General features: G+C 29.7%; 1 protein-coding gene across 1 annotated transcript; it reads left to right on the forward strand.

Moving 5' to 3' along the window:
- Window positions 1-398: 398 nt before the first annotated feature.
- Window positions 399-5,618, forward strand: LOC107944593 (transmembrane protein 135 homolog; the record flags this gene model as incomplete). Its single annotated transcript, XM_041085490.1, has 8 exons — window positions 399-601; window positions 696-836; window positions 933-1,160; window positions 1,873-2,080; window positions 3,169-3,305; window positions 3,763-3,843; window positions 4,975-5,041; window positions 5,110-5,618. Coding segments are annotated over 8 exons (1,365 nt in total), but the record flags the coding sequence as incomplete, so codon positions are not given.
- Window positions 5,619-13,564: the final 7,946 nt, after the last annotated feature.

Below are 13,564 nucleotides of genomic sequence, written 5' to 3' on the forward strand. Positions count from 1 at the left end.
TAAATTAAAAAAAAAACTCCAAGCAACGTTCATTAAAAAAACAAATAAATAAGGGAGGGGATTCGAATCTGAAACCCAAGGGTAGAAAATGTAATAATTTTAAAAAATATTCTATAAAGCTAATTTTCCTAAATAATATAAAAAACGGCTAAATTGGTAATTGTTTTTAAAAAGTTTCCTTCTTCACTAATTTGCCCGGCACCCAATTATTTTTTATCAGTCGTAGTTTTTCCTCTAGCTTTTCCAAGAAGCTTCGTTATCTCCGCCCCCCACATCATCAGCATGTCACCGTCTGCTGACGGAACCGTCAAATGCGCCTGCAGATGCTCCTCTTCGTCCCTCGAGAATGGTGGTTTCAACGATGACTCCGCCGATTATGGTCATTTAAGTTCGGTTGACGGACTTGCTCGCATTGCGCCGGATCAAAACCTTCGTCAAATTCTTCCTCTGCTCTTGCTATTGGTACGGTTCCGTTAACGCAGTCGGAGAAGTTGCGGAGATTCATCGTCGCCTCAGCTAAAGGTTTCTCGATCGGGGCTGGCCTTAGAGGTGGATTAGCTCTCTTCTCGATTATAGCACGGTTACGGCGCAAAAAATTAAGGTAACTAATTGTTATACAAATAAATTTGACGATTTCAAATTTCATTTGCTTTATTTATAGTTATATACTACTAAGGCAATAATTATGATTGTAGGAAAGATGAGTCGTTTTCTGATAAAGAAGCGATTGTTGTGGGGATGAAAGAGACTATTAGATACGGTCTTTTCCTTGGTACTTTTGCGGGTACATTTGTTTCTGTAGATGAAATTATTGTTGCTGTTGGGCGACATAACAGGCAATGATCTTCTTAATCTTAATTTTCCTCATTCAAACAAAGGAACTTATTATTAACTTGCGTTTGATTTATTTGAATTATTGAATTTCTTTTCAGGACTACAAAGTGGAGGGCGTTAATAGCGGGACTTGTTGCAGGTCCTTCCATGCTTCTTACTGGACCTAATAAACAACATAAGAGTTTGGCCATATACATACTCATGCGAGCTGCCGTATTGGCTTCGCGCTGCGGAATGAAGAGTAAACGATTTGGGAAGCTTTGTAAACCTCTTACATGGAAGCATGGTGACATATTCCTTATGTGTCTCTCTTCTTCGCAAATTTTGTAGGTTCCTTTTGTTAAGTTGTCTTGGTTGTTGGCTTAGTTTTTTGCTATTAATTAAACTTTATTGCAATTCTTCTTAATGAATCTCGGTCATTATTGAATTTACCACATGGACTAAAGGACCAAGTCTACTGGGATTCCCGTCTTCTGGATCAAGTTACCAATCTCTAAACTATCCTGTTTGGAAGATTTAAGAGAAAAAAAAGTGTTGTAGTGTATAATTTTGGAGGCATTCTGAAAATTATCTGACTATATTAGAATTGATTCATGACTGGAAAGTCTGATCAGCATGCCTAGGGACTTTGTTGTTCATTTTTCTGCACCTTTTTTATCATTCAACCTGTTAAAGTTGGCAATCAAAATTGAAAATGTTTGTCTTTTCATCTCCAGTTTTTAAAGTTCATTGAATCTTAGGCTTCATAGCATGAACTTAGATACTTATCTCTAAAAAAGATGGTCAGAGCGTAAATATGTGAAAAGAAAGTGGGAAAATGTTTGCTTGAATGAATGTAAGTGCTAATTAAATGTTTTTGGGCATCATTTGAAAAGGGGCTGCATGGAACTGTGTGGCTTTACAAGTTGTACAAGTAATAGCATCCAAAAACACTATCTCGGGAAATTTTTTTCTGTAATTTTCCTAAGAAGATGATGACTGTACATTTATTATTTTTCGAAAGTGTAATCTTTTAAGTGGAAGCATTTATGTTTTCAGGTCCTCTTACCTTTTGAAGCCAGAGAGTTTTCCCCCTTCGTATAGGTCATTTCTCAATAAACATGTTGGAAAGGATCAGGTCATCCTGCAAGGCGTTAAAGAGCATGCAAGTGCCCTTCCATACACTAATTTGGAAGCAATAGAGAATTTTTTTAAGGCAAAAGGAGCAGACGTTAAATTAGATCCAAATATGAAAATCCCATGTTCAGTATGATCCTTCTTTCTCCTTTTCTGTTGTTCTGCCGAGTAGCAATAATGTCTATACTTTGTTCAAAGTGTACAGCACTCTACCAATAGGCTATATGGTTATTGGCAGTATGCACTCTTGTTTAATTGCATTTCTTTCTTCCCTTGGAACAAAAACATTAATAACAAATCATTTTCCCTCTACGTAGCATCCATGTTATTAACAAGGCTTCGCTGTTGTGCTTTAATTATTTAGGACCTTATCTTGAGTAAGATCATTAAAGGCTAGTGCTTCAATTTCCATCCCTGACAGTTTGTCTTTATGAACATCAAGTTAGATGCCTGTTAAAAAGAATAATTTGTAAGAATTGAAGAAAGCTAAGTATTAAGGTTTAGGTTCAGAAAAGTAATGTGAAGTGACATTCAGCTTTTCATTTCTTTGTTCCTTTTATATCTCATAAAGCTCATTTTTTGGGCCAAAAACTCTCATTCATGCTGCTTTATTAGCAATTACAAAAAGGAAGTACGAAATTGGAATTAGGAGAGAGTATGAAAATACTTGAAAACATAAGCAATAGAACTTGAATGTGCAACTTTGCATTTTTTTTTGCTCCTTGACTTTAGTTGGTCTGTTTTTCCGCCTGACACTGCCTTCCAACTTCTACGAATTTGAGAACCTGATCATTTATTATTGTTGTTTGAAATATGTGTTGACTCATAAATGTAAAAGCACATAGTTAATGCATTTTTGACAGTTTAATAATCATGTAGTTATAATCCGGAGTTCTCCATTCCAAAAACTATGTATTGCACTTCATCATCCTTGCAGTCTCCGAAAGCCTTGAGAGCAGATCTCTTTTGCAATTGTTCTCATTGTCATAAGATCCTCAGAGTGCTCACATAAGCAATTTGCTTGATTGCTGAAACAAACTAGATTCTCTTGCAGGAATTGTTTTGTCTGTGATTTCTGTTTAAATTACCGAAATGACTTTAGAAAGTTCACAACAGACTTTGAATTCAAGTACTCATGCTGCTAATGCTTGAAGTTTTCTTTGCAAAAGTATATTGTTACTTTTGGGAATTGTGCTTAAACCCTTGAGCTATTTGCAGATGATACACGGGAATCAAGCATGCAGTTCACATGTTTTTACTTTTTTTAGTGAAGCATATAAAAGATCATTACCGGTATATCTTCCAGTTTATTTGATTCCTACACTAATAGTTCATCATCAAGGCCTCCTAAAAAGGTAAAAGTAGTTAGCTCAAAATTTGGTGCAATATTCTCTTACCATTTGGCTGCTTCATTTTTTTCTTATATTATTAATATAATTTTTCTTTTTAAAAAGTTCGTTAACTTTAAATGTTGGTTCACATTATTCCCTCCACTTCAGGGCCTCCGTTACCACAGTATCTAAGTTCCACTTTATAATTTGATATGAGATTTGAGCATGTTAAATGATATGGTTGCTATAATTTTTGGTGTGCTTGTTAAAATTTTGCTTCATAGCGATTTGTTTAACAACGAATTATACATCTAATTAGGTTCTAAGCACCTCATGATTTGAGCATCAGAAAGATCCTCACTAGAGGTTCTTCTTTTATCCGTTTCTAGTATAAGACTTCTGCTAGTATTTTGCTTTCTTTCCGTCCTCCCTCGCTCCAAGTTATTATTATTGTCTAACATAGTTCTTGACTTTAATACAGGCCTTACACAATATTAGGGAAGAGTCTTCTTGGTACAACCAGATCAAGCTTATTTTTATCTGCCTATACTGCATCTGCTTGGTTAGTGTATTATATTAGTTCAATCATGTCATGCATTGTTTTCATAGATTGTCTATTTGTTCCCCAAGATCAGTAGTTCTTAACGTATTTCAACTTCAATTTTAGGCTTCTCCCATTTTAAAGTTTTCCTGATATAACTGTCATTTAGATTTGGTGTTTCCATTAGAGTAACTAAAACATAGTTATTGGTGTCTATTTGTTCCCCAAGATCAGTAGTTCTTAACGTATTTCAACTTCAATTTTAGGCTTCTCCCATTTTAAAGTTTTCCTGATATAACTGTCATTTAGATTTGGTGTTTCCATTAAAGTAACTAAAACATAGTTATTGTTGGTCAAAATTCTGCCTTCAACCTTTCCTTTCTTTGTTACTTTGCTTGTTCTTACAAAGATCGGTATCTCATACTGGTCAACTATATTATATTAGTCAGTGATGAGCAATCATTTTTACATGCATAATCACATGCCATTTTTGACTAGTAAATTTTCATTCCTTCATGATTGGTTCTATGCTTCTATTATGGCGGTACACTTTGAATGTCTTCTTTTGTTTCAATGCTCAGTTTGATTGTTGAGACATCAGGATTGTTGGTTTCGAAGCTGCTAGTAATTACTTATCATAATTTCCTGCAAAATACTTGAAAGAAAAACCAAGGGAGAATCATTAGTTTTGTCTAATGTTTGCAGGATAAAACAAGCTTTGAATAGGATAATATGCTTGCCTAACATCTTCATTGTCAAATTATAAATGCAAAATAATCATTGGTTTAGAAAGATGTTCTGCATTCAATAGAAATGAGGGAATGATATTATCTTGAATGAGTCACCTAGATGGGAAAGAATACAATGTGATTATACAAAACAAGATTGGTGAGATGCTTAAATGGAAAGAGCAAGAATTTCTTGCTCTCTGTCTTGTCTGTATTTTATAGAACATCAACTGTATCAAGTTAGAGATTCAACATTGGTGTATGACATTGAATGTACTAGATAGGTTTTATTTTCTTTATGATGCTGTCGACTTTGTAGCGTATTGCTGAATCAAATTTATTTGTGACTTGAGTTGTTACGATGTGCTTCGTCTAAAACAGACAGACCTTTGTCATTGGGCTAACACCAGTAACTTCCAAACAGGATGTGGACTTGCATGGTGAATAGATTTTGGGGAAAATGTGACATACCAATTGTAGCAATGGGAACGGTAAATAACTCTTACCATTTTATCAGTGTTCTCTGATTGTTCCTTACTTAGCATGTCTCATTGGGCAGTTCCCAACGGGTCTGGCATTGGCAATTGAGAAGAAAAGTAGGCGGATCGAGATATCACTCTACTGCCTTGCACGAGCCATAGAGAGCTTGTTTACATGCATGGCAGATGTTGGGTATTTGCCCAAGTCAATGAATCTGAAGAGAGCTGATGTGGTAATATTTAGCTTGTCAACAGCGATAATAATGCACTGCTACGCACAGGAGAGGGAAGTGTTCCGTTCCAAGTACTTAAGTGTTCTTGATTGGGTCTTTGGTGTGCCCCCTCCCCCATGTGAAACTCCTCCCTGCAAAAACAGATGAGCAGTTCACAGGGCTTTGGACTCAGGTATTTCCTGGCAGCCACCGAAGTGTTCGTCTTACGACTCTAATTGCATGTTGGGTCTAAGGGCTTGAATCCAGGCCCTGGTGTGGAAAGTCCTCGAATTCATGTATTCTTCTCTTGGGTCTGCACGGGTGTGCTGTGGGACTTGTACTAAATATAGCAATGCATTTTGAATGAGATTCCAAGAGCCTTTGAGCTAATCAAATCCTAAATCATATAATTAGAACTGCATAATCTGATATAAAACAAAAACTGAAAGAAAAAAGAAAACCTCGATTCTCATTCGGAGTTCCCTCGTTGATGTTTCCAGTCTCGGCAGAAGCAAGAACACCTTCTTTCAGATGAAGTTCCAAGGAAGAAAGGTGAACCATTTTTGAAACTCCAAATCCGATGACTTCAGACCCCGTCATCGTTGAAGCATCAGAAAACACTTTTCGATGGATCTTGGAACATAAGTTGGTGAGAAAATGAATGGTTGATTTACCTAAAATAGAGTAACAACAATGCATGAGATTTGATTGATGCTCGGCTTCTTTATAGGAGTTTTGTTGAAGGACGCAACCTTGTAATTTGATTCCATGTTATTAACGATATGATCACCATGTGATCTTTTATCTTTTTCGTTCAGCAATTTTGTGTTGACGGATCAAATATGTCGTGCACCTTTTAGGCGCTATTTTGTAATTTCGGGTTTAAGTGAATTATTTGCTATTTATCATTTTGTAAACTCGAGTTTAGAGTCGAGCTCGTTTAGGGTGTGAGAAATGTTATATGTATTTATATATTTAATTTTATTATTTTTTACGACATAAACATTTGTCAAATTTTGTTATTCAGATAGCACTTTTTCCTTTTAAAAAAGAAGGGTAAACTACACTAACGTCACTAAACTTTTAGTAAGTTTTACGTTTTGGTCACTTAAAAAAGTTACAAAATGATCACTAAACCATTCAAAAGTTTACATTTAAGTCATTAGATTATTCAAAAGTTTTTATTTAAATTACTGAGTTGTTAAGGTTTTTTTTTAATGCCCGACTAGCGAGCTCCAAGCAATGATTTGATGAACAGTACAGTGGATCAGTACCCATCAACGAATAGGAGAACATATGTTAGATTAAAGTCAACCTAGCGGTTAGTGTAGGGGATCAGAGAATAAAGTTGTTTGGGTTTTTTATTTGTAAATTCATGACATTCAAAATTATTTCAAAAGAAGGGGAATGAGAGTTTTCTTTTTAGTGCAGGCAGTTCAAATAAAGAATGCCATATAACAGTAATTTTAACAATCCAGTGACTTAAATGAAAAGTTTCGAATAATTTAGTGATTATTTTATAACTTTTTGAAGTAGAGTAACCAAAATGTAAATTTACTAATAATTCAGTAATAGTAACATTGAGTATAAATTACCTTAAAAATTCACACATGAATGTTTTTAAACACCAAAATTTGAGTCTAAACTAAAAAATATAATAAGGTTTAAGAAATATATGTAGATTTTAAGTTTCAATTTAGAAAATGTACTACAAAAAAGAAACATGAAAAATCATTCTTCCATGGAATAGATGCCTTGAGTTTTATGTATTAAACTTTTAATTTATATTGTTCTTCACTTGTATTGTAATTATGGGTGAGAAATCAATTCTTTAATCATAAGATTAGTGGTTGTTTACTTCATCGCTTAATCATGTGTTTGGGAGTTCGATCCCCATTCATGAGAATGGAGTACTTCTCCTAACTAATTGTTTATCTCATTGGAGAGTACCCACGATAAAAAGATTAATTACTATTACCGAGAGTTGATTAATATACAAATGAAAAAAAGTAAGATGAATGAGTTTGAAAGTTAGTCTATGATTTTAAAAAATGTAATTACTTTAAAAATGGTCATAAAAAGCGAGGAGTAAGATACTTAGAAAAGTAATTACTTTTGTTTTCTCTTGCTAGCAAAGTGAGGCACAGGGGCGAAGCTAAGGGGGCTGGGATGGGCCCCGGCCCCCCTAAAATGTAAAATTGTATTTTAGACCTTTTAAAAATTTTAAATTAGTAAAGGTAAAATTACACTTTGCCCCTCTTAAATTATAAAAATTTGATTTAATCCTTTACAAATTATAAAGATATAAACTATAAAAAATTAAAATTTCATCCGACCCCCCTAAAAAACTTTTCTGGCTTCGCCCCTGGTGAGGCAAATTGTTGACAAATATATAAAGATATAATAGAAGAATGACGGATCCACCTTCCTGTAGCATTTATGAAAACACCGTCCTGTAGCATTTGACAGGTTTGGGGTTGCATGGAAAAATGGCGAATCAGATAGCAGAGAGGCGTTCCAACTAATACGAATGGAGACAGCAAATAGCCAGACCTACTCAACACTCCGAAATATTGGAGAAATGCTGCAAAGACAATGGAAAGTTCATGTAGAGCATATATCAAGAGAATGCAATAGAGTAACTGATCTCATAGCAAAGCAGCGAAAGGAAGACCATGCCAGCTTCAACTGTTCAAGCTGCCATTTCCCAGTATATGGATAATATTTTCAAGTGGAATTTATAAGATTAAACCATTGTAATTTATTATAAGATTTTTATTTTGGGCCCAATTAATCCATTTAAAGGGGTAGAATTTTAACTTTAATAGAAACCAAATCCTATTTATTTATTTAGTTATTTGATGGACATACTAAATTAAAAGTTGATCATTATAAATTGATTTTTTTTCTATCTATTAGGATTATACGTACACAAAAAAAACACAAACACATAAGTGTTAGTAAGGAAAAATGGTCAAGAGGGAGAAATCAATTTATCATAATGTTCTTATTTGTCACACTACCAGTGCCGCCTATCATATAAGCAAAACTAGTGTCACCTATCCCTATCCCTCCACTACTAAAATATTTTTTTTTAATTGTTTAGTGCCAGAACGAGGGTGGTGCATCTAAATGTACCATTTTGGTACTTAATTTTAGCAACATAACATTTTGATATATTTTTTATATTATTTGAGTAAAAAACTCTCAATTTTACCTCGTGTAATTCATAAACTTATAAAAATCATATTATTTTAAAAATCCTAAAAACATTGTCGATGCAGTATTAAATATCAAAATCAAAATATTTCAACATATTGTATCATCAACTTAGGTTAAAAAACATATGATATTCGCATAATCTTATGAGATAATTGATTTTCTATTGATTAAATATTTGTAATCCTTTTTGACATTATTATAACATTGGTTCTTAAAAGAATTTGACGATTTGTTGTCAGCACGTGATTTGTGCTTCTTTTATCATCAAGTTTTGCCATTATTATGGGCAAATTGATTACGATAATTATTTTTTACTTTTTCCCTTTTTTATTTTTTTCTCTTCCATTATTATTAAGAATTAATTCATTGATAATTATTAATTATGGCATCATGTATATTTAATATAATAACATATATGATATCTCAATTATTTACACTTATTTTTCTATTTTTTATCTAATATATTAAAATACGGTTAATTTAAATGATTTAAAAAATAATTTTATAATTTTTATTAAAAAAATCTTGATTAATTTTTTATCATGTTTAACTAAACTAAAAAATGGGTACAAAATATTTAATAATAGTTATTTAATGTGCATTTTATATATATATAAATGATTATAATAATAGTTATATTTAATATATTATCATTCACAATATTTAACGTGTTACATTATATTTGATAATACAATCAAGGTTGAAGTCAGAAATTTTTTTTAGGTAGTCGGAATTAAATTATAAATTTTTATTATAGTAAAAATGTAATTTTGTTATTTTAAAAGCTTATATCATTATAACTTTTAGATGATTAAATCAAAATTTTATCATTTTTAAGAGGGTCAAAATACAATTTTATCATTATTAATTTAAAATTTTATAAATCATAAATGACTTAAATGAAAAAAAAAAATCATTTTAAAAAGGGCCGAACCCCTATCAGCCCCAAGCCCGCCCATCAATACAATTAAAATTTATTATAATGTATACAAATTATTACATTAAAATATTATAACGGGTAAATATTAAAACTCTAAACAAAAAAAATATTATATTTATTATAATATGTACAAATAAAGCTATCTTTTATAAGTTCTTATAATATCTACTCTTTTTTTAATATAATGCCTAGGATTATCTATAATCTCTCTCCAACCAAATAAATAGGAAAATAATGTACCCCAACGCAATCGAACCCATGTCCTCCCGCATTAGCAATAATATTCATACCAGTGGAGTTAAGACTCAATTGGCTAGTATTAATTATTTTTAAAAATTAACCTACAATTATATAAAAAAAAGGGTAAAAATGAATAAATTAAAAATGAATAGGAAGTGAAATTGTTAATGTCATTCTCTATTACTTGAATTCTTGATTTTCAATAATATGTTTGGATGTTGTTTTCATTTTGTAGGAATGGAAGGTGTTGAAATTTTTTTATTATTTATTAATTAGATGTTATTTTGCAGGATTACATTACAGAAGTATATAATGAGGAGTTATTGGATTTCTTTGATCATTTTTATCAAAATTTTAACTAAAAATAAAGCTAATAATATGTAATAGTCCAAATACATAAAGTAGGAGAAACTTTAGTATAGTTTAATATATATATATTAAGAGAATTCTTTTTAATCAAATGTATTATATTCTATAATTTTAAGATTCTTGTTAGAAACAATCCTTATCACTATAATTAAAATTTTAAAAGATATATTTATCTATAAAATCTAATTTAAATATATATTAGATTATACTCTAATTAGATAAAATAAGAAATAAATTCAAAGGAAATTTTACAATATATCTTCGGCTTTTTTATAAAAATAATCTAAAAAATTTAATTAATTATCAAAATGACCTATTTTTTTAATTAAACAAGAAAATTACTTAAAATCTACAGTAAAAGTTGGTGGAGCCAAATCATTTGGAGCCACCAACATGCCACGTCAGCATCTATGAAAAAAAATTTAATTTTTTGGTGGAGCCATGTAGAATGGCGTCACTTATATAAATTCCAGAGAAATATTGAAATTTTTGAAAATATGGAGGACTTAAAAAATTTACCATTTTCTGGTGGAGCCAATTAATTTAGCGCCACCAAATTCCCTGACACCAACCTGCTGTTACTTTTTTCTTTTTCTTTTTTTTTTATTTTTTTTACTTTCGTTTCTTTTTTTTTATGTTTTGTCTTTTATCTTTATTTATTTATTTATTTTGTTTATTTTTTTGATTGATTTTAAAAAACTTGAAATGTATATTTGAAATATTTTATAATATATATTTTAAATTTTAAATATATATTTTTGAAATTATTTTTCTAAATTTTAAAAATTATTTTTTAATATTTTTTAAATTTTAAATATATTTTTTAAATATTAAATATATATTTTTAATAATATAAAATATTTAAATATTTTAATTATATGACCTTTCAAATTTATTATTAGCAGGGATTTAAATAGCGGTCCGTTACCGAAATAGCGGCCGTTATATAGCGGTAACGGCACTGTCCGAAACCGTTACTGCCGAAACCCGCTATACCCGCAATACACAATAAGTAATGTAAAATTCACGACCGCGATACCCGCAGTGACCGCAATAGCGTCCGTTATGTCCGCGACCGCGACAAACGCAACGCGACCGAAAACGCGACCGCGACCGCAATTTAAATCCCTGATTATTAGTTTTATAATATTTTAAATATTATTTAATTTTTTTATAATATTTTAAATTATGATTTTTAAATTATTTTTAAAGATATTCAAACCATTTTTTAAATTCTATTTAAAAGTTAAAAATAATATTTTATTTAAAAAGTGAAATTTGAATTAATTAAAAAAAGATTTATTTGTTAAAAAAAGATTTATTTGTTAAAAAATAAATTTATTTAAATATATATTAAAAAGAAAAAATTTAAATTAAAAATTAAAAATATATATTATAACTAGTCACATCATGTCAGTGACGTAACCAGTCATTAAGTTAAATATTAATTAAAAAAATCAATGTTATATAAGGGGGGTTTGGTCCTCTTTCGGAACAAAGAAAAGAGGAAAAAAGAAAATGTAAGTTACTTGGAATTTTTTTTATATTTTATAGTTATTGTAATATAATAATTAATTATATTGTATTTTTGTTTTTTATATTATGCAGATATCAAAATATCTTTTAGAGTAAATACAGATCACACTTCATCAAGGATCAACGAAACAGTAAAATTAATTATGAATTAAATAAAAAAATCGTTTTAGTTTCTCTTTTTTTCGTGCTAAGCACTACTTTGCTCAACGTATTTTGATTGCATGAAATTGATATCTATTTAGTTATTATTATTCTTTTTTAACTATTTTATTGCATGAAATTAATCTCTACATGTTAGTTATAATTTTTTAATTTTAGTACACATTTATAAATTTATATATTAATTTTTTAATTTTACTACACATTCATGAATTTATGTACCTAATATATATTTTTATTAGGTAAAGACAAAAACAATTTTCTTAATATATTTAAAATTTTTAAAAACTTAAAAAAATTAAATATATTAAAAAATGTTAAGTATAATCAATCTTAAAATTTTTATATATTTAATATATTTTTAAAATATTAAATATATTAAAAAATGTTAGTATAACCAATTTTAAATTTTTAATATATTCAATATATTTTTTAAAAATATATTTTAAAATGTTAATATATTTAATATATTTTTTAATAGGAAAAGAGAAAAATGATTTTTTAATATATTTAAAATTTTAAAAAACTTAAAAAAAATTTAAATATATTAAAATTTTGAACATATTAAAAAAATTTAAGTATAACCAATTTTAATAATTTAATATTTTCTTTAATAGGTAAAGACAAAAAAAGGTTTTCTTAATATATTTAAATTTTTAAAAAGGAAAATGCCAATTTATTTGGCTCCACCAAAAAAGAGAAATTTTATTTTAAAATCCCTTTATTTTTTAGAAATTGTAGTATTTACCTAGTATTTATAAAAAAAAACCAAATTTTTTTATATAAAAGTTCTCGTATGTAAGATAAATTTTCGAGTTTGAATATGCCTAGTATTTATAAAAAATAAGTTTTTTTTTTATATTTACCCATACAACCTATAGTTTTTTAGGATATTATTATTATTTTTATGTACTTTTTGTAGTTATATAGCTGCCTTTAATTTTAATGCTTAACTATGATTAGGACATAATAATCACATTTGATTTATACGTGTTATTATTAATATATTATGACAAATCTTCATTCTATTATTAATATATTATTACTTGTTTAATTTAACTTAAATAAAAAATACTTAGAATAGCTACGTTGGTATAGCATAAGTGTGATGTTTTTGTTTTCTTAACCTTTCAATTTTAGTCTTCAATATATAATTTTATGTTTAAATTATATAGATAATTGATTTATCGTATTTTTATAAAAAATTTACCATACAGGATGGGTATCAGGTTTTGAGCTTGCGATTTCATTTTCCTAAGTACGATCCGGACGAGCAGATCATGCCATACTTACAGTTGGTGAGATTTGGGGACGTCGCATTGATCCGGAGGTTTGACCTGAGGGCAAACTTAATATCCACCTCGGTTGAGTGGTGGTGTACGGAGACCCACACCTTCATTATGCTATAGGGGTAGTGCACTATCACATTGGAAAATGTCGTTATGCAACTTAGGTTACGAGTTGACGGTGCTTCGGTCATGGGTCGAAGCAAAGTGTTGGAACCTTCAGTACTATGCCATAGATTGCTATAAATTGTAAGCTAAATTATATACCTAAAAAGGAATTGAAGAATCGTCGTCGTCGTCATCATTCTCAGATTCTTGCAATCAATTTTTAATATGAAATAAGAATAAATAGTTAGATAATAAAAATGATAAATTGTTATAAAAATATAACAATAAAACGAGAATAATAATGCTCGCATCTAGTCATCAAAGCAAACAACGGCTTGAATCGTTTTTGTTTAAGTAAACTCTTCAAATGAGAACTTTCTTCCCCATGCTAAAAGTCGACTTGGAAGGTACAATCGATATTGGAATTGTTAAAATACCACGAGCCAATAATGAAAGTTAATGA

Source organism: Gossypium hirsutum, chromosome A02 (genome assembly GCF_007990345.1).
Source record: "Gossypium hirsutum isolate 1008001.06 chromosome A02, Gossypium_hirsutum_v2.1, whole genome shotgun sequence".
NCBI classification, from domain to species: domain Eukaryota; kingdom Viridiplantae; phylum Streptophyta; class Magnoliopsida; order Malvales; family Malvaceae; genus Gossypium; species Gossypium hirsutum.